This window comes from Trachinotus anak, unplaced genomic scaffold, assembly GCF_046630095.1.
Source record: "Trachinotus anak isolate AG129_WGS33_773 ecotype Australia unplaced genomic scaffold, CSIRO_AGI_Tana_v1 ptg000031l, whole genome shotgun sequence".
In the NCBI taxonomy this organism is placed as follows: domain Eukaryota; kingdom Metazoa; phylum Chordata; class Actinopteri; order Carangiformes; family Carangidae; genus Trachinotus; species Trachinotus anak.
The window spans coordinates 2273862-2296828 of NW_027273882.1; the positions used below are offsets into that span (position 1 = coordinate 2273862).

General features: G+C 40.1%; 1 protein-coding gene across 10 annotated transcripts in view; it reads right to left on the minus strand.

Annotated features, from left to right (window-relative positions):
* afdna (afadin, adherens junction formation factor a) overlaps positions 1–22967 on the minus strand; it is a 99864-nt gene that overhangs the window by 27289 nt on the left and 49608 nt on the right. For 7 of the 10 annotated variants that reach the window (XM_071467857.1, XM_071467865.1, XM_071467861.1 and 4 more), the window contains 8 exons: positions 21255–21275; positions 17663–17808; positions 16937–17031; positions 16304–16569; positions 15569–15712; positions 15192–15390; positions 14258–14364; positions 10322–10402 (listed from right to left, as the gene is read on the minus strand). In XM_071467857.1, coding sequence (XP_071323958.1) covers positions 10322–10402; positions 14258–14364; positions 15192–15390; positions 15569–15712; positions 16304–16569; positions 16937–17031; positions 17663–17808; positions 21255–21275 — 1059 coding nt within the window. The remainder of the gene's footprint in view (positions 1–10321; positions 10403–14257; positions 14365–15191; positions 15391–15568; positions 15713–16303; positions 16570–16936; positions 17032–17662; positions 17809–21254; positions 21276–22967) is intronic. The other 3 variants (XM_071467866.1, XM_071467862.1, XM_071467867.1) reach the window with 1 other exon arrangement.

Genomic DNA, 22967 nt, shown 5'->3' on the forward strand with positions numbered 1-22967 from the left:
CTGGTTTAAGGAAGTGCAGTTTAAGACAGAGACCAAAGCTCCAACAGAAAACATCACAGGAAAGGTTCAGATGGTAAACACACTAACTAGTCATTAAGGATCACAGCACATCTATAAAGCTGCTCATTAAAACCCTAATTGCTGCCATTCGTCAGATCTGGTAACGCGGCGCAGAGAATGAAGCCACATCTTGTAAAACGCAGGTAGGGGTTACACTCAGGTTAACAGCTCTGACCGTGTGCAGGTGACATTTAATGACCGTTTCATCAGCTGAGGTGGAGAAGGTAACTTTAACGTGCAGAAAAATAACACTGAGAATAAATATTCAAACGTTATCGTAAATGAAATTTAAGACATTTTGTGAAAAGCTGAATTTAATGCTTTTATATTTAAGACCATAATTTTTCATTATTTTATTTAAGAAATTCAAACCTCTACAATTATGTGATGCGATCAAAAGCTCCAGAGCGGTGACTGAACAGACCTCATGGTGAGAATTTCTCAAGGTACAAATTGTTAAAAAAATATTATTTGAAGCACGAGAACTTTTTACAATTTCTTATTTTAAATTACTTCAGTTACTCTAGCCCATACGAAAAGGCTTATTTGTATTTTCTCAGCATTTTCAATAATCACCTACAGAGCCCAGAGCTGTTGACTGTACATGGTGGTGATCGGTTTCTTCCTGCAGCAGGAAACAACTTTTCAATGAGCGGGAAAACAAAAATTCGAGTTCAAAAAGGTTCAAACCGATCAGCTCTTTTTAAAACAACAATGAGCTTTGTGTTGCCTTCTCATCAAAATGAAACAAATACATTCCTGAGCTTTCACACTGGTGCACATATTTCTACCAAATGTGTTCTGAGCCAGAGTGAAAGCACGATACTGAAAGTTCAGACATGTATCATTTCCTGAATTACTTTCTTTTTTATTGTTATCATTACAATGCAAAGTAATTTAACTGATCACTCAAACTGTTTCAAAAGTTTGTCTGTGCAAATATAACTTACTTTTTGACTGAAGACCCTCTGAGTTTTGTTTGTTCCTCATCTATTTTCTATTCATTAACTATGTGAATGGAGCAACTGCCAAGCTGTCCATCATCCACTGATCTGTGTCCCAGTTTCTCCAGCACAAACACTCATCAGGCCTTCAAACTATCTGACCCACAATGGTTCAGCTCTGTGTGTGTGTGTGTGTGTGTGTGTGTGTGTGTGTGTGTGTGTGTAATAATGAAGCTGGATTCATGCAGGCACGAATTTCCTGTGAGTGACATTAAGATGAGAGAAGAGCAGTGAATCATTCTGACTCCTTTCTGTCTGTTGTACATTACAGACGACATCTAAGAGCCTCTGTTTCAGATGGAGCCACAGCTTCATCACACACTCATCCACAGTGGGGGTCGAGACGCCAAAACAGGCTCCAGAGACACTTGTGGGAATTTCCCGAATCCCTTGAGGGTGTTCAGAGGGACTTTTAGCAAGTTAACGGGGTATCAGAGAGGCTTCAGAGGGGCCACAACTTCTAGCATGTCAAGTTATCCTGCACTAAACCGCACTGTAAATGTGCATAAGAGCATGTCCTTACCTAAGTTTGTAAAGATCAAGTCAGTACAACACACATCGGCTCAGTCACACAGAATCCAGACCATGATAGAGACAGAGGTAGAACCTAAGGTAGAGTAGCTGAGACTGATCTGGGAGTGAATGTGTAAAAACTGATGCTCTTCAGGAAGAACTGGACAGTGGTGTTTACCAAGTTCCACAAGAACAAAACTTTATCCAGCAGACAACATGATTCATTTGAGTCATGTTTGTGTCCACCTGATGATGACTCTCTTTTTGCTCTGTTTTTGGTCTCCACCACCTCCTGAGGGAAACATCTGACTGTTTCAACGCTCCACTCTGTTCACCAGCTGGTCTCCAACTGTGTCTGCCACCTGCACACTGAGTTTTTTGAGCTTGTTTCTTTGGAAACAGACACTTTGAGAGACGGTGCTTTTTATCATGAAGCTAAAGCGAGCTGCTGCTTCAGGTGACAGTTCATCACTACCACTGATTCCTTTCATATTGTCACACTGTCATTTGATACACAAAAATATCAATTGTGGCTGCTTTTATGATTTTCTGAAACTTTAATTACAACCAGAAACAAAACTTCAGACTGATTCAAAACTGCTGTGTTGACCATAAGATCGGATTCTGTCTTTCTTTGAAAGTAGGTCACTTTGTGGTACATTTAGCAATTAGAAACAACCATTACATATGTTTTAGGCATCAATGCAGTACATGTTTATCACTGCTTCACCAACTATTGCCATTATGAAACTGCACCATTCAATCAGGTTCATCTATGGCAGATATAACCAGTACAAATGATCAAGAGAGGCATTACTATCAGTCAATCAGTGTTGTGGATCAGGAATATTGCTACTCTTATCTTAATAAAGCTCAAAGTCTGTTACAGTACAATCAACACGTCACTCTACACGCAGTCACCAGTGCTCAGTATAAAGTCTTTCTGTCACGCAGGCTGAAAAGACGTGGGCGTGTTGAAACGTGTGCACATCCACATCCAAACAACCACAGCAGGTTTGATAATGAAGCTGTAAAACTAGTAGCTAATGTCGGGGTGTGGGTCGGAGTGAAACCAGATGTGTTGCAAGTCACAAACATCGTCAACTGATCAACATGAAAATACACCTTTCTCTGGAAAAGTAACGTCCACAAACCACTTTACTCTAAAACACATCTGTGAGAAAACATGTGTCCATGTCTCAGTTTATAGAAATAAGAGAAATCTTTAAGAACAGCTGGAATACCTGAGGCAGTTTTACTGTTTGATTTACTGTGGTTTAATGGAGAAGCTCTGGTTCTTTAAAGAGCCCTGACACTACAAATCAAGCGCACCTTTAAGCTGCCAGGCCTGTGTTACAGCAGAGTGGCCTGAGGGCTTTGTCAAACATGTTTCCCACTATGGATTTGATGGAAATGCCATGACTTTTAAAAACCACTTCAGAACATCTCCCTGATGGTGGTTACACTTTGTACTCTCTTAAATACAAACTCTGTCACCCTGTCGTGTCAGGAAACACAATACGAACAAGGACTTAATTACAAAATAAAGATCCACACAACTGGGCTGAATTAAGGTTCAGTCAAATGTAATACAATTATAGATGAATAGAAAAAATGTTATTCAGAAAAATGTTGGAACATTTGTGAGTAGCAAAAGCTGCAACTAATGATTATTTTCATTGTTGAGTAATCTGACAATTTTTTTTCTTAATTAACTGATTTGTTATAAGGTCAATAAAATGTCAGACTATGATGAAAAAACCCAAAGCAACGTCTTTGAATGTCTTGTTTTGTTGAATCAACAGTCTGAAACCCAAAGATATCAGTTTGTAACAATATACAACAGTGAAAATGAATAAATCCTCACACTGGAGGAGAAGAAAACAGAAACAGTAGAAACAAGCACATCATTTTTCTTGAAAAGTAACTCAAATGATGAATTGATTATCAAAACAGTTGCCAATGAATTTTCTGTTGATCAACAATTGTTTCAGCTCTAATGAGGTGAATTATTTTAATGAAATAATTATCACAAATAAACTGGGGAAACAAAGTCTAGTCTCAATGCAAAGAGAGACAGAGAGCACGTATTTACATGAAGCTGGATTTGGAAACATGTGACACATCCATCAGTGTTTTCCTCTGGACATCAGAGTCAGAGTGATGTGACATTTTTCTCGGCGTCTGACTCACGCTGAGAAACCAAGGTCTATGACAGGGTCAAGAGCGCCGCAGCTGTCACACACGTCTGAATTACAGCTGACAGAAACTGCTGCTGATGCAGGCTGGCAGCACACCAAGATTACAGCTTACAGTGTTAGCACAAGTCCACCTGCTTTCTGAGGTTATAAACCACTTATCAGTAACAGGTTATTTAAAAACCAGAGGCCCTGTACGCCCACAAAGGTATTCTCTCTCATTCTGGTGGATCAGACATCTTCTCAGGCAAGCTCCGACTGCGGTTGATTGACATCTCGACATCTCTTCGAACAGGACAGTTTTTAAGCCTTTATGATCTTTAGTAAATGCAATTTCATAATTTCAGCTAAACTGCTGTAAATAGCCACACCCCACTTTAGGCTGAGAGGATGTGTGATCAGCTAAAAACAACTGACAAAAGCAGTGTGGCGGAGGAGGGGAGGACAGGGGGGTTTTAAAAAATGACTTCTGATGTCTGACATCACCACAAGGACAAAAATTAGGACATGTCCTTTAAAAAGGTTGAGATCAGAGGATAATCAGGGACAGCATTCAGTGTATTAGTCGGTGGGATGTGCACAGGATGTTGCTGCTTCATAAGATGAATTTTTTGTAGCTTTTTCATCAACCAAATAAAATTCCTCAACACAGTAAGTGTCTGAACGCTTGGTAAGATTTCATTCTTCATTCTTTTTTTTTTTTAACCTCCATCCCAGTGAGCAAACAAAGTAACTATAATCCAAGGAAACACAATTTTCCCACAATTGAAAAATACATTTGAGAGGGCTTCCTCTTTCTGTCAACACGTCTCCATCACATTAATGCAACAACTGAACTTGTAGGAAGCCACAGAAGAAGTTCAGATTCAGGAGATAAAAGGTAAAAATAAAGACAGATCCACAAACTCTTTTTAACACTTCGCCCTGGTCCCGTGCCAACAGCTCCACCACTATCACCACTATGGCATCCACATAGTCCCGTCCTGTTAATTAACAAAATTCATGAATATTCATGAGTCTCACCCTTTGTTATAGTGGATCAAAACATGACCAGTGCAAGAACGATAGCCGATGTGTGGGAAACACTGAAAAAACAGATGAGGGAATCTCTGGATTCAAAAGCAGTTTTATCCATCATTATGTACCAGTGTCCTCTGATAACCTCAGTAAACATGTGACAAAGCAACCAGTGACATGATAGCCTGCACGATGTGTAAAGGCAGGGATTGGTTCAGCTACCAAGACCCGGCCAGAAGACAACGTGCACTTCTTTTTCCTGCGAGTGTGTCCCTGTTTTTCCACACTAACCTGCCAAAATCTACAACAGATATACTGCAGCTTTTATAATGAGCGCCAAGATGTACTGTTCTCTTTGACACACCTTGTAAACACCTCCTGCCTGCAGCTTTACAGGAAAGAGAGTGTATGTGTGTGTGTGGTACATCCTCCCATTGTTCCAGCCCTCACAGGGGGTAACCCTCTCATATTATTGTTCCACCGCTAGTTCCATTCTGTCAGCTAACAAACAAACACAAACACACACACACACACACACACACACACACACACACACACACACACACACACACACACACACACACACACACACAAACCCAGTATTTCAAACACACTGTGGAAACACATAGAACAAATGAAGCAATGGATCAAAACTTTCCCAGATCAAGTCATTCATGTGCTGGTGCTTCAGTTCAGGGCTGGGGTTCACGAGTGCATAAAAATCACACCAGACTCCCTTTAAAATTTCAGAAATGTATCACTGTTTGCAAATGTACACACCACATAGACCATAAAATCCAGACTTTTACAAACTATGACGGTGCATTCTGCACAAAAATCCATCAACCACCTGGCAGAACTTTATTTTAATAAAAGTGAAAACTTCAAAATCAATTTATACACAGACAAATACCTGCATATACACACACACACACACATACATACATATACATATACATATACTGTGTGCTGCTCAATCAGGTGAGTTAACTTGCAGAAGTAAACTGCCAGATCTTTGAATGGAGTTTGGTTTTAAATCATCTCTTGTATGAAACTTTGTCACTGTTCTGAGGATCATAGGCTGAAACATACTAGTTGTTTCAAACATGAACAGAGGGGAATGTTCTGTGCTGTAACAGATAAACGAGTAAACACACTGACATGGGAGGAGGAGGAGGATGAAGAGGAGGGGGGAGTTTCCTCAACTCCAGCTGTCCAGAGGAAAGACAAACACAATACCACCAGAAAACACACGCATGTGGGTCTGACTGATAATTTATATTCAAGGATAAAAATCTGTTTAAACACAGAAAACTCCTTGACTCATTTTTCCCATTGAAACAATTTAAATGTGACATGTGACACACTTGTCATGTTTAATATGACGCCATCACTGTGACCACGGCTTCGACCACCTTGTGTTACTAATGTGAGACAATGCTGCAATTTTTAAACTCAAGTTCCCACCAAAGAGAGTTTTTATTTAGTCCATAAATGTGGCGAACGTCACCCCAAAGAAACAGCATTCAGACGTTTCTTCAAGTTTAATTTTTAATTTCTATTAAACAAGAAAAAAACCTCTTTCCACTCTAAGCCCAGAAAAAGGAGATTCATAACAACAAAATGCCACTGATGCATATTTTCAGGTGTCTCATTACACAAAGAGCTAGAGTGATGTTGGCCAAATGAGAATACAACACTACAACACCAAACTTTCTCTGTTTCTACCGCCTGTGTTTCATGTGTGTACCTTAGTTTAACTATTAGCAGAACGGTCCTGAGGGCAAACAGTGACGAGTGACAAACCAGAAGGCCATCACACTGCAGGGTAAATCCACACCAGGCTCCTATCACCCACATGTGCTCAATGATCAACCTGCTGCTTGCTACCACACCATGCTTTTCAATACAGTCAGTGTGTTCGCAGCTACAGCAGGTGAACCAGACAGAGGACAAGAATCACACGATGAAGAAATTACTGAGGAATCTGGTCTATCAAGAAATGCGCAAACACTCCCTTAATCTGGCCTTAATGTGCACGAGGACACACACACCTTTAATATCCCATTTTATGTTTAGCTCATTTAAAAATAACACCAAAGAGTGGAGGTGATCAAGAAACTTGCAGAAGTAACAAGGAAAAATATAATAAGATGTTTCTGTCCATCAGTACGCACACATACGTGGTGTTATTACACACACACATACCATAAAAGCACTGTTACCTGGTCTCTCCTGCCCACCACTGAAAACCACATGTTGTAGCTGCTCACACTGGGACGTCCAGACTGAGACACAAACGCACACACAAACTGCACTACTCTCTTTTTGCTGCAGCGAGCTCTTCAACCTGCTAACGTGCAGCGACACGTCCAAATCCTCCCAATTACACCAGCTGGCAGGGATCCATTCAGCTCAGCATCAGTGTTTCAAATCACTGTTTACAGATGGAAACGTGGCGCAAAAACAAAAAGTACAAAAAGTTGTGGAAATGTGGAGCAGGTCATTTTAAAAATAAAAAATATTTAATATGGGAAAAGTATTAAGAAGACCTATAAAAAGAAGAAGTTTGAAGTTAAAATGCTGAGTAAATTCCAGGATATTGGGGTAAAAAGAAGCAGTAAATTCCTTAAATGTTCCCGAGCGCAACAAAATTCCTCCTCCAGTTCCTAATTGCAGAGTGTTTGTTAAGAAACAGTGAATCCAGGCGCAGATCCAGAGGTGAAGTGTCGGCTGGGACGCCAGCTGGTTAGACTGAGGTGGAGCGCTGCTGCAGCTCCACTGGGCAAATACCACACACGCACACACACACACCCACAGACAGACACTGACACACACACACACTGAGTTATATAACAGGACAGAGCTCAGCCCAGTTTACCGAGAACTCAAGCAGCTGTTTGACAAAATTCTCTACCTGCCTTTCCCATCACACACACACTTCTCTGCCTGTTCTCCTCCTCATACGACCACACAGGTTTGAAAATAAACAGAAAGGAGGTTTCCTCAGTACGTCCTTCCTTCCCGCTCTTCCCCTCCACACACACACATGCACACAGCCTCCAGCAGGAAACTGACTCCAGTCAAAAGTAAGAAAAAGACCTTGTGTTTCACACAGAGAACGAACACTATTGCTCTTTCTTTGCCCAAAACACTTCTCATTAACAAAGAAGCAGGACAGCATGACCCACAGAGTGCAGCACAGCGGCACAGTGCATCTCCACACCTGCTCTGCCAGGTAACAAACCATAACACAACCATCAGTAAAACTTCACACCAGACTTTCTGTTCATTGACAAGTTGCACGTCTTCCATCAGACCTCCATACGATGAGGTCTGGTCCAGTGAGGAACCCCACTTCAGGGAACATTTACTGCTGGAAAAAGCCTTAACGCCGGATTATATAACGCTCTGGCCTGTGAGCGCAGGGTTTCCCTCACAGAAAATTTATTAGTCAAAGTGGACAACCAACTGTGCTGCATTTTTCTTCGCTGTTTTAAATTTAAATCCGACCCAGTGGTGGCTCTGAGGTGCACACCGTGTTCTCATTCCAGGTTTTGGGATTCCACACAGAAATACTTAATCCACAGAAACCACAGACCTGGAAGTGTGTATTATAATGTTAGACAGGATGCAGGAAATGATCTGTCATTTACTTTTCATTTCATCCAACTCAGGGTGAGTCATATAAAATTGGAGGGTGATGATGAAGATGTTGGTTTAACCTCTTGTGACTGGGCTACGTGATGACAACTGGATGTTCTGCAGGTTTTATCTGAGCTTATGTGGCAGGTTGTTTTTTAGCATCACTTTTACATGTTTTTATTACATATTTATGTAATTTGATATATTTTATGTATCTTCAGTGTAAATGTCTGCGTCGTCTTATGTTTCATGTGGGTGCACGACAGATTCCCCCTCAGGAAACCAGTTAAGGTTGAAACTATGTCTGCAATGAACAGTTAAGTTTAACTGTTGAATCATATGCCCATTATTTTGTTCATAAATATATCAAAAGATAAAAGAAAAAAAAGAAGAAATGGTATCAGATTACTCCTTTTCTCTGATCGAAGCTTTAAAACTAAAGATTTAGAAGCAGCAAATTCACACATCTGAGAAGCTGGAACCAGATGAGATTTTTTAAGTGTTGGTTAAAAATAAAAATACAACCTAATTAATCCATTATCAAAATGTTTTTTTCTGTCATTGAATTAATCACCTATTTATTTCAGCTCTGGTTGTGACTTGAAAGAGACATGTCAACCATAACTTTACACTGACATGACATGGTACTTTTTTTTTGCCTTGCAAGCTTATTGTGTGTATGAAACAGACGTCAATTTGACTTTTTAAGGCCTTAACATTTCTGTAAATATTTCATGTTGTAGATTTTTAAATGCCTGTTTCCTGTGTTAGCTGACTGCTGGTTAGTTTTATTTCTGATGAATGCAATAAATAAAAAAAACATAAAATAACAAAAGATGACCTTATGGAGTTTAATAGTTTACTGTATGTGCCTATCTTAGTTACCCAGCAGGTGCCGCCACTGTGCAAAACTGTCAACCTTTTTAACAGTAAGGATATGTTTTTTTAATTGTGATGATTTCTCTTACAACCTGTTGTAATTCTTGATCTAATCTTAATTCATCCTAATCTAATCACATCTGTCTCTGTTCCTTTGGGCCCTTCAGTTGATCCAATACAATAAACTGTAAAAGCAAAAACAGTTGGGTACGTTTGCCAAATTTGCACCTTAACACATGAATGTTGTGTAAATGTGCATTTTTCCTGATACCAAAGTTGCCCTTTTGGTAAATCTATGCACTTTAACATTGAAGCACATTGTCTGCAGGTTTAGTCCAGAGGTGTGTGAACAAAAAACACTGACAGTGACTGACAGTGAACCACAGTCCCATTCAAAATGAGCCCACCCTCCGCGCTCACTCCCCCGCAGCAGCAGCAGCAGCAGCAGCAGCAGCAGCAGCAGAAAACTAAACAGAGCACGTTTCGGTCCAGGAGTCATCCAGACGTTTCTCTGCAGTGTCACTGTTTAGTCTCTGTGCTGCCTTCAGACTCAACAGTGAAATCAGTCCATTTAAAACAGCGGCCTTTTCTGTCAGCACTGTTTCGCTGACACACACACACACACACACACACACACACACACACACACACACACACACACACACACACACACACACACACACACACACACACACACACACACACACACACACACACAAATCCAACATGCTCCGTCTTGACAGTCAAGATGAAAACTTCCCAGTTATTTTTGGACTTCCTGTCAAAAATACATGTCAGTCCATCATTGTCCTGCTTTAGAATATAGATTTTTTTAAATACGACTATTGCTTTTTCTAACAAAGAAGTTTCTTGAAAAGCTCAAATAAATCTCACATCTGATGCACTTTCGATTTAACTCTTTACATCCACAGACAGACACACGTACACACACATAAACACACATACACACATGTACACACACACTTCCAGGTGTTGTTTCCTTACCTTGGCGGCCACGATGCTGAGGCCCATGCCATTGTGCTTCTTCAGGGTTACCGTGACAACCTCCGGCTCTTTCCTCATTGGCTGAAAAGAGAGATGGACAGGGAAGACAAACTATGAGTGAGGATGAAACCTCTTCAATGTGTGTTTAACAGCCTCAGGGAAACTCAAAGACCGTCCTGTGGCGTGTTCCCTCGCTCTGCCTCTGAAACGTTTCAGAAACTCTGGAGTAAAGAGAGGGAGGGATGAGAACGGGGAGGGAAGGAATGAAGGAGGGATAAAGGGGAAAAGGGGAAGACCACAGAGGAACCTGTGGTCGCTGGAACTGAGTCAAGAATGAAAACCACATCATGGCTACCACACACACACACACACACACACACACACACACACACACACACACACACACACACACACACACACACACACACACACACACACACACACACACACACACACATATACACACACACATATACACACCAGGGCTCATTTGAGCAGGGCTGGGTGACTGGGTGGAGAAAGAGAGAGAGAAACAAAGAAAGACAGCGAGAGTGTGTGTTACCGAGGTTTCCCACATCACGAAAAAATATTCTGACAAAGGATACTCCAAAACAAACACACTCATGTCAGACTTTAACAGAAGTGTGTGTCTGTCATTCTGTGTATTTTTGTGTGTGGCTGGACTGCACTCCAGTGCGAGGGAGTGAGATGGTTTTTTCTTCTGATCTGTAGGAACACCCAGAACCAAACAAAACAACGACAACCACACAACAACTACAATACAACAGCACTGCAGTGATACCAAAAGATTACAAGACAGCACTGTGATGACGGCTCAGCTAAAACCAGAGTCCAGAGTTCGATATTTAAAGTCTAAGAGGACCGACTGATGTTCTTTCAAGCAGCTATAATCCACATCTTTATAATAACAACGTATCATATGAGAGTGTGTAATGTGAAAAGAGTCGATCGTAATCATGAACCTACAGTTGAATCTGTAACCTTATGTAACTTTCATCATAAAGCTGGTTCAGCTTTCTGCCTGCAGCAACAGCTGTTGCTGCAAAAAAACCTAAAGATGTAGATGTTTTACGTTTTTTTTGGACAGCATCTGAATTTTAAATATTAAAGTGAGGAATGTTTAAAGAAATTATGAATATGTTGATACAGATACAGTCAAATGTCTTAGATGCAGGTCAGTCTTAAAGGAAGAACATCCACCCTGCATCACAATTCACTGATCATCCCAATGTTTCCATCTCTCTGGACCTTTTGTCAGGAGTTTGGTCAAAGGTCAAACATAAGTGACGCCTTACATCCTGCCATTTCTATCATCTACAAAAATCACATCACAGACTCTGACACTCAGACACTGCTCACCTACAGCTGTAGTGCAGGGGTCATAATGTATGGTGATATAGCATTAGAAAAGTTATTCAATTTAAAATAAATTAAAATCCTACCTCTATTTGGCCCAAAAGCACATTTTTGACGCTATCGTGTAAGTAACAGAAACCTTTAGAGTGTGGGATTGTTTAAAAATTATTTAAAATTGCAGGAAATTGCAGTTTGACCTTTGACTGTACTGGACTCTCTACAGTTAAATGTTAACCACTGGGATGCATCACAACATCAACCCCTCATAGCCCAAACAACAGACAACCTAACGTGTGTTTACTGCTGAGAGGAAACACATAAAACCAAAGTGGGCATCCTGGCACAGACAAAAGGGTGTGGCCCTGCTAAGCTTCTGCACCAAGACAGTTTGTTGCACCTTTTAAAGCCACATAAAGATCCAACATGATAAAACCGCCTTTTGAAAAGGCTCTTTACAGCAGATCATTCTGGAGACACTTCTCTCTCTCGTAACATTTTGGAAGAGGTGGAGTAGGCAAAGAAAATGCACGTGATCTAAGCCATTCATACCTGCAGGTCGGCCGTCGCCCTGTGTCTACATTTTGCTTGTAAATTCAGTAATTAACAATCTAGCAGTGGTTTTCCAAAAGTGCGACTTCACAAACATGGCTGTGTGTCATTAAGCAGTGGGTTAACTTTCCCTTCAAAGCAGAGCAGAGCTTTGTCTGAAGATGATTTATACTGTTAATATTTTAATGTTGTGTGTGTAATATTTATCACATCTAAAATATGTAAACAAACTACATCACACCCACCCTGCTGGAGTGGATACAGAGCAGAGCTGGACTTATGATGGTGGCACAAGAGGTCTGGATGAACCGGGCCTCAACCCACCCCACCCCCACAGTCAGCCCCAACACACACCATCAATCAAACACTCAGTGTGTGTGTGTGTGCGTGTGTGTGTGTGTGTGTGTGAGAGACGCCTGCATTATGTCGAGACTACAGTCATGAAATAGTAGAGCAGGGATAAACAAACCAATTACAGAGGAAGTGGCTGTGTGTGTGTGTGTGTGTGTGTGTGTGTGTGTGTGTGTGTGTGTGTTGTGATGAAAAGAGGTCTATCATTTATGGCTCCATGCTCGCTAACTAACTTCTGCAGTGTGATTGGTGTTGAATAAATTGTGTGCGTGTATGTATGAAGGTTGTTATGAAAAGTAAATTGCTTCTTCTAAAGTCACTGTAATCACTGCCTTCTAACTGGGAGACCACACACACACACACACACACACACACACACACACACACACACACACACACACACACACACACACACACACACCTCTGGATATGAATCAAAGCCTCCTCCAGGCTTTAAACTTTTCTAAAAATAGTCAAACTATGTTGTGTCCTCCTCTTGTCTGCAGCTCAGACTCTGTGGAGGAATTTTACCTTTTTTAGTCTTAAACTCACCTGGAGACTGATCTGTGTTTTCACTACTGTAACTCCTGAACACACACTCTCTGAAACCCTGTAAATCCACTGTAATTCACATCTGAATTCTTCAGTACAGTGAAAAGAATCAGAGCCAGAAAAGCTTAACTACAGCAACTGAAAGGAGCTTATGTAACTCTGATGTAAAACCTTTCATGAAATTCATGTTCACTTCCTGTATTTCACTGCAAATCAAACTTATCAGATTCCTCCTGACACTAATATTTATCTTTAATACATCAGCATGTTTGGTGCCCTTGCTGATGCTTCTTGCGTTTCTGTAATTTTAGCTAACAATCAATTGTTTACAGTTTTTCAGTTGGCTCGTATTCTCACATGTATTTATGTCATATAATATATACATGTGCCAGAAATCTGGGGCTGTACATGTAACAGAAGCCTCTGTTTACCTCATTTTGTCTTTTGAGTTAAAATGTGAACATGAGCAGGAACATTTCTGTCCTGATTTTATACTGAAGGTCAGGAAAAGAACTGAAATATACTGAAAAAGAAGATTTTTTTTTTTTAAATGTTCATTCTTTTGTTTAGGGGACACCAAGACGTTTTCTTTTGACCAAAAATGACAAATTAAATGCAGAGGATTTCAGATTTGGAAGATCAGCGTAGATGTTTTACTAACCCCAGTGTAGGATTACTTAAAAACCTAATGAATCCAATATAATTTAGAGTTACAAAGGTCTCTCAATGCATTATATTCTATATTCAAAGAATTAGCTCAAGAGCCCTGAAGTCACTCTGCTGCCATCAAAGACTCGACTCCTCACTGAGCTGTCAGATCGACTGTTCTCTGCTCTCCACAGCTTCCACAGTAATGAGTCAGCATTACTGAACCTGCTCACAGTCCTGTGGTAACGACTTTACCCAGGACGCCCCACCGCCCTCACACACAAGAGAGAGAGAGAGAGAGAGAGAGAGAGAGAGAGAGAGAGAGAGAGAGAGAGAGAGAGAGAGAGAGAGAGAGAGAGAGAGAGAGAGAGAGAGAGAGAGAGAGAGAGAGAGAGAGAGAGAGAGAGAGAGAGAGAGAGAGAGAGAGCGAATGTGTGTGTGTGTGTGTTCATGTCCTACCATCTCAGAGCTGTCAGCTGCAGAGAAGTGGCTGTCACAGTCAGCTCCTTCAAAGTGAACCGTCCAGGTACCGGGCGAACGGGGGTGGGGCGTTAACCGACAGAAACCTGGTAGATAAAACACACACAGACACACACACACACTCTGTTATTTACAGTACATTTACACACAAACATATTTAGTATTTTTGAGCTAGTTATCAAAACACAAACTGTGGGGCAGAGCTTTCCTGCATCTTACAGAATCAAAATCTGGTTTATTGCCAAGTAGGTTTCCCAACATACAAGGAATTTGTTTTGGTGTTTTGGTGCAAAACAGTAAATATGGTCAAATATAAATAAAGATAAAACAAACAAGTTCTGCAGGTCAGATTTACAATTAAGATGTGAAAAATATTATAGAAAAATATAAAAATAGATATTATATAGATATAGTAAAATGTAAATATAAACAATACAAATACGTGCAAATGACTTAAGTAAAATCCTGAAATAGCCAAAACAACAACATAACATAATGTTTAATATGTTTTTCATGAATCATATTAAAAGCGGTGATGCCAACAATAAAAGAGCTGCAACTAATTGCTATGTCTATTATCAACGAATGTGATTTATCAATTATTTTTTCAATAAAACTGATTTGTTACAAGAAAAATGCAGATTATAATTTCCTAAACCAAAGATGACGTCTTGCAGCAGAAAATTCACCCAATTAAGAAACTGAAATCAGTGAATATTTGACAGTTTTGCAAGAAAAGGTTATTGAAATGATTCATTTCATTGAAATGATTCACATTTCTGCTCTAAAGAGGAAGAAAAATTAACTGTAAAATACTTCAAATATTTGCACATGAGCAACCTGAACTTTCATGTTTGCAAAACAGTCCACATCAGTTGATTCATCCTCAACATTTCACTTCCAGTAACGTTACCTCTCTGCAGCAGCGGCTCCAGGAAGTCCTGCAGGCCGTTGGGGATGCTGCGCACCACGTCACAGGAGTAGCCATCCTCAGGCAGGAGGAAAGGCAGCTGGAGGTCTGGATCCTCCTCCAGCTGAACCTCCCGCCCGTCACTCCTCGCCAGCTCATCTGCTGTGTTTTCCGCCACTGCCACCACGTGGTCTATCAGCTCCTACACACACACACACACACACACACAAGAACAAACACACATCAGGCAAACTCAAAGAGGTTCACAATCTGGTTACATTTACAGTAAAATCACATAATTTACATCACACAAAGCTGATGTTCTCTAATAGAAGTCGAGTCGCCTCCATCTGATGTGTGTTTGTGTGCATTTGTCTTACAGGTGGGATGTAAGGCTCGTCTGGAGCACAGTGGTAGTTGGTCATGAGGGCGTGGAGCTGCAGGGAGTTGAGCTTGAAGCAGGTGTTATGGATGTTCTGCACATCCTGCATGGAGTATTTGTCCATGGTCAGCAGGGTGGTGGCCTGGAAGACAAACACAAAGAAAAAAATGTAACAATGACCCACATAACTTTTATATCAAAGACATATTGTCTGTATATTTTTGGCCATCTTTTATCTAGAATTCTTATTCGGAGCAAACCACATTTCATTCATGTATATTGTTTTTGTATCATATAATCCTTTGAGTCCCTGAATTTAAAACTTTAATTTGCAAGTTATAGTTTGATTAAAATGTCCTGAAATCATTTTTTCTTACTGGAGCCAAACATGATCTCACTGATGAAGAAAGAGCTCTGACACAAACAACACTGAGTTCTTCTCACTGGTCTGAAGCAGGTGAGGCTGTGAAGTCAGTTGTTTCCATGCACCACTTAGACCTTAACAATACAATAATCAGAGGCTGACGACAGCTGCTGGGTTGTTTGCTTATGTTGCCACGGTGATGCCCGTGTCAGTCAAGACTTATCAAACAACAGTCCTGAGGAAGCAGATTAGCTAAATGTTTCTGTTTGTATCTGTGTGTATATAATGACGTACGATGAGGTAACAGTGGTAAAACATACCTACAAAGACAAGTGAGAATCTGCTCATGCCCCACCCCCTCCACCCTACCTGTACAATCCGGCTGAGGTGGCAGTCAGCAGCGAGCTCCAGACCCTGTTTCTCAGCCCAGGCCTCGATGTGGCTGAGCTGCTGTCGGAGGATGGCCCCCCAGTAGTGACAACACAGCCCTGAGTCTGTGTCTGTCACCAGCTTGTTGAAGAGCCACATGTTGATGAAGTGGAAGAGCTGCGAGAACAGCTGGATGGTCAGAGCAGCGTTGACCCGACACCGCCGCAGTAACGACATCGCCCCCGTCAGGGTGTGCAGGACATCCTCTGGAAGAGAAAGTCTCCGTCTTTAAATGTCCTGAAGCCTGTAGTTCTGCTATTTGACAAACATCTGTGTGTCTGTGTAAAGACACTGATATATGGCATATATTGAACTCCAGGATTTAGATTTTAAGTTTGTGTAAATTCTTGCTTTCACAGAGATTTAGCCGGGTATAACAGTGTTGGTGGGCTTTAAGCTGAGCGCTGTCAGTACTGCTTCTCTAGGACAGTGGTTTCCAGCCAAGACACCAAAACACAAAAGTCATTCAAACATTTCTCTAATCTTTGCTTTTTAAGCGTAGTAGAGATAGTTAAAGACAGTTTTACCTCTCCAGCCTCTAAAACCTTGTGTATGCTTGAGTTTTTATTTTACCTATCTTGGGTCTCTGAGGATTATGCTCCTCTGGGTCGTCCAGGAAGGCAGGCATGTAGTTATTCAGATCAGCCTGGAGACAGTGAACCAGGTACCTGCAATCACACATCAGAGCTTGTTTAAGACAAAATAAATAAAACACTAAGAACCTCATTTATGAACTTGTTTTATTTGTTATATTGTTATATACTGAAGCTGTATTCTGTAATTCTGTATTCTGTAGAACTGAATTTGCAGTTCTTCACTGTATATGCATGGAACTGTGACACTTATTTGATTAATCAAACTATAGAAAATCAAACTTTAATAACTAATCAATTTCATACTTTTCCAGGATGACAAACTGAATACATTTATGTTTTATAATGTTGGTCAAGAAAGCAAGACATTTAAAAACATCACCTTGAAAAATTATGATTTTTCCACTACTTGCTGACAATTTTTGACACCAAATGATTAATCGATTAATAGAGAAAAATAATCGTTACAGTAATTGATAGCGCTAATATTGTCTAACTGTTGCTCTACGTTGTAACTTCACAACTGCTTCTTCTGCTTACTGTGTACATGCATTAATTTTTGACTTTCTGACTGGAAAAGTTTCCAGGACCTCTGCAGAGAATTGATCAAATTCCCTTTCCACTCTCCCTGCCTGGGATACATCTCTCAGATATTCCAGCACATTCCCTGAACAACATCCAGTCACACCCACACACTCGGACTGACTTGAAGGCCATCTGCACCAAATGGGCGAGGATGTCCTGGGCGTCGAGCGTGACGCGACTCAGGTCTCGGTCCTGCTTGATGAAGTTGAGCAGCTCGGAGGCGTTGGCCATCCAGAAAGCCAGCGCTCCTGCGATGTTCTTCTGCTTCTGTAACGCACCAATCACAGCCACACACACACACAAAGAAGAAAAAACACACACACACACACACACACACACACACACACACACACACAGAGGAAGTTGTTAGATGAAGGAGGAGGATGAAGGAGAGACTGAAGAGTTAAAAAAAGGAGGTAGGAGACAGAGGGGTTTCTGTTTGAGTGGCAGCCAGAAGGAGCAGTTGTTACTTCAGGGATAGACTCATGCCCCGCCCACCCCTCCCTCAAAGCCAACCCTGTGTTGAGAGGAAGAGTGGTCATCATCATCAGTGCCTTAATTTCTTAACATCTTCATGTTTTGAACATTTTAATGTTCACTTAAAGGGAAGAAGTTTTTCCCCTCTGAGACAATAGTGACCAATCCTCTCCTCACTTCCAGGGACAGCTCCATGTACCAGGTCACCAGACACCAGCCCCCTCCTCCCCACACGAGCTGAGACGTCTCTTCTCCTTCTGATAAAACTAAACAGCCAATGAAAGCCAATTAGTATTGACTTTAGAAAAATAACTTGTTGAATGTTAGAATAGATGCAGATATTTTAGTGTATCTTAATATTTTTAAAGGTCCCATATTTTACACTTTTCCTGTGTTTTATTTAAGTGTCGATATTCATAAGAAAATATATTTGTGGTTCTAAGAACTAAAAACCATCTCAGTGTAGTTTTACGTCTCTTCGCTCAGGCTTTTCTCTGGATCTTTAGCAACAACAGGTCAGTGAGCAGAGCCTCTCTTCTGATTGAAAACTGACTTTCTGAGTGATCTAATAAAAAATATAGCAGATTTCAGGTTAACACTCAGAGAATCCAAATCCTGCAAGTTTGGATGAATGGTCCAGGTGGGCGGGGCTTGGGGCATGACTGAGAGCGATGACTGCTTTGTTGTGACATCACAAAGTGACAGAAGTCCTGGCGGCTCGTTTTAAGGCTCAGTTTCTGAATACAGGCTGTGTGCATTTCTCTGTGGACTGAGGCTTTGATACTTTCACAGTATTAATATAGAACCTAGACCTGCTTTATTATCAAAAGACATGTAGATCTCCCTTTATACAATATGGGATCTTTCACTCCTTGTTACTGTAGGTAACCATATCAAACAAGTAGTGTGTCATTTCAGGATGCATTTATATGGATGAGAAGATCAATACCACTTTCATTTCTGTAAGCTGGGCTGTGGAAATCAGCCAATTAGCTTAGCTTAGCAAAAAGACTGAAATAGGGGGAATCCACCTTCCAGCACGTCTAAAGCTCAGTAATTAAAATGTTTTATCCACTTTGTTTAATCCATAAAAACAACAATTTGTGGTTTTACAGAGGGGTTATGTGTGGGACTACTTCTTTGCTGGAAGCAGTGACGCTCTGAACAGACTAAACAAACAGGATATAACATGTTATTTATTTATTTGCTACATTTTACTAGCTGTTTTCCCCAGGTTTTTTTTACGTCAAACTAAGCAACAGGCTACAACATATTAACCATCACTGCATAAATGTAATCAGAGCCTCTTGCAGAGTAAAGTGAACAAACAGGCTGCTCGCAGAGTGAAGAAGCAGCAACGCTCTCCTGGATAATAATCTCAGAGAATAATTAATGATATAATTATCTCTAATGAGCAGCAGTGACTGGACCATTTCAGACTTCTAATGACGCTCAGTATCTGCTCCATATGTCAGTCTGCAGTCTGGTGGAGAGGACAGAACCCAGTGTCTAAGGAGCTGATTGGTTAATATCCCCACCACTCGCAGAGGGAGGAATGTGCGAAGCTTGCCCGCCCCGCACTCATCTATCCCCGCCTTTGAAAAACATAATACAAATCAAACAAGACATAGAAAATAAACCCTTCATTCAGAACAGCCAGAGAATGAGAGATGGAGCCGAGTGCATCCAAAATGAAACGTGACATTAAAACACTGAGGGAAACATTTAAAACACAGACGGATGGTTGAACATATTAAATGAGCGTCCAAATAGACAAATGAAGCAGAGGAGGTGGAGGAGGCCAGAGGGACATGACTTGTCTCTCATCCACACTGTTGAGTAGGAGAAGCAAGACGTGATGTCACAAACAATGAATGCCAGAATTAAAGATGGAGCAACAATGGAAAAGAGTGGTTGCTTTGGTTTTGTGCTGTTTGTTTGGTTGTTTGTTTGGTTTTTTTTTTAGTACCAGGCAGGTCCAGGAAGCTGAATGGAATTAGTTGGGTTGATGTTGCTGTTGTTGCTTAGTTTTCCAGCTGTGGGTAAGATGCATTATCATGGCTTTATTTTAACATTTCTGTTAGGGTGGAGAAAAAGAAGCAGCAGCAACAATGAAGGGCTGGTCAAAAAAAGCAGACAGAGAGAGAGACAGAGAGAGAGGTGGACACAGAGAGGTAAAGAGAGAGAGAGAGGTAGGAGGCAACAAAAGGCAGAGATTAATAGAAGACAGCCGAGAGGTTGATGAGGTTGGGCGATGTGGTCTCACGTTATCAGCTGTCAAAACATTCAGTGATTTGCCTTCAAAATGAACTGAAACTAGTTTCTAGTAACCAGAAAGATTAGAAGTGTGTAGGTCAAAGTGGTCTTTACAATAAAAACAGTCAAAGAGAAAGATTTATATGAAACAAATATCCAAGTTATAAATCTAAAACATGGTTAAACAGCACAATAAAGTTTGGACGCTGCTTGTTTTTCAAGTTTTGGGACTAGATGTTTCAGGAACAAAGAAAATATACTGTAAAAACTTATGGTTCAAATAATGGGTAAGAATGATGGAACCAATTTTACCATTTGTTTTTCTTCAAAATTAGTCATCATTTTCTAAAGCTTAGGTTTTTGTTTTTTGCTTTCTGTTTTTTTTAAAAACTATAATATAATACTTAAAAAGAAGAGCATTATCAACCAATTTTATTGCGCATTTTGGCAATTTTATTTCATCCCCCAAGTTTATCATTATCATTTATCATTATTGTCTAAGCAGTGATTACAAGGATATGACTTTTTTGAAATTTTTGAGTTTGCCCATTCATTTCACATTCATTTCCTTCTACCAATTTGTAAAATATGACTTATGAAATAAACTTTTCTTTACTTTAAAATATATTATAAATACATTCCTTTTGTCTTATATTTAATATAGATTTATTTCACACCTGTATTCTGAATGACAGCAGCCAACAATAGACGGTTTCTAAGATGAAATTTGAAGTCAGTTTTTTTAACTATTTATTTCTTTTGTAAGTTGTTATTCTTTAAAATAGGCCTGGCGCTGTACTTCAAATTAAGCTGTACAAACAGTAAATAGTTATGAAAGATATAAAGATGTTTTGTACAACTTGTGATATTTTTGCCATATCGCCCAAACCAAGAGAGAGAAAGAGACAAAGGAAGAGTGAGTGAGGGAGGTAGACGAGTCTGTGGCAGCCGTATCATGGTGTGCTATTGTGCTATCCTACCTGATCCCCTTCAGGAATCTCCTGGATGGAAGGAAGAGGAGGAGGAGGTGGAGGAGGAGGAGGAGGAGGAAGAGGAGGAGGACACGTTCACAGGACAGAGAGAAAACACGTCAACAGCTACAGTATGGACACAGCCATGTAACACACACACACGTATACTTTGACACACACATGGTCATGGTTTACAATGTAAAGCCATCTTGAATCAGTTAAAGAACATAGCTGTTGGAGGTCAGCTGATCAAGAAAACATTACAGGGTCTGTGTTAAATTTATACACTTATAAAGTTTAAGTTTTAATCTCTTTAACCGCAGGTAGAAGGAAATTGACACCAAAAATACCTGAAAAATGAAATTTTCTACTTTAAGAATGAACTCTATAACATTATCTATAAATATTTTTAAGCCTATCATTATTATTATTATTATTATTATTATTACTACTACTGTATGTTAACACTGCTGTTAAATCTAACACATTTTACAGGTTTGTAGTCGTCACAATGTTTTACACACTGAATTTAAAGTAATGAAGTCTCAGTACTGTCTAAATGCCACTAAGCAAAACACTGCACTCAGTCACTATTGGTGAGTTTGAGGAAGGTTATTACTGTGACAAATGAATAATTTCTACATAATCTGACCATTAATGAGAAGAAATGCAGCTTCTGTGCACAACTAAGTCAGGTTAGTCAGACTTCTGTTGATTTATGGCAAAGGAGAATACCATGCTCAGGTTTAAAGCTGGCAGTTTCTGAGTAGCTGGCAGTTTCTGATTTATTTTTTCCCCCTGATCCTTTTTCCCTTTTTAAATCTATATAGGGCCTGTGCTTCATAAGTCCCTGTTATTGTTTCTGTCAATGCAGCATTAACCATAGACGTGTTTACTATAAAGGTTTATGTTTTCAGAATTAAAAAAAATTAAAATATGCTAGTTTTATTTATAAGGTTTTGTGTGGACTTGCCCCATGACCTTTAAATTAATTCATTAAATACATTGGCTCTTGTCAAACCAGAGCTGTGATCAGCGTTTAACTCAGTAAGCAGCCAAAATGTCTTTTTATTTGTGTACTTTGGATTTGTGTATTTTGACTTGTAAATTTTTGTTTAATGTTACATGCCTAGGGACTACGGATGTAAATTAGCATTTTTTATATAATCCGGCATGTTTACATTGTGTATTTTGTGCTGATTTCATTAACATGCAATGTCCCTATCAAATAGACAAACAAACAAAAATGTATTGATAAAAAAAAGCTACCTAAAGAGGATTGTTTAAGTATTGTTACCTAAGAATTAAAAAGTTTGATATTAGCACCACTACAGAGAATTTTTTCTGATCATTTCCAGCTCTGTTGATCAGTGATTAAGTCCATGCAGGCTTCACACCTCGAGCACTGAACACTGACAGGTAGACGAACAAAAGACAAAAGCCAAAGCTGGAACATAGGGGCTAACTTTGGAGAGAAAGCTGCAAGAAACAAACATATGCAACCACATATACACAACTTACAACCACTACACATGTTGTGGTTTGTAAGAATACAGTTAATGGGAGAAGGAATTAAGCAAAACATCAGATAATACCCACATTTCAACACGAGCGGAAACAGCATTATGGAGGAAGAGTGGCCACACTAATGGCAGCAGAACACACTGGGATAATGTCAGTGATCGGTGAGAGTATGTTCACTATGACAACACGCTACAGAAG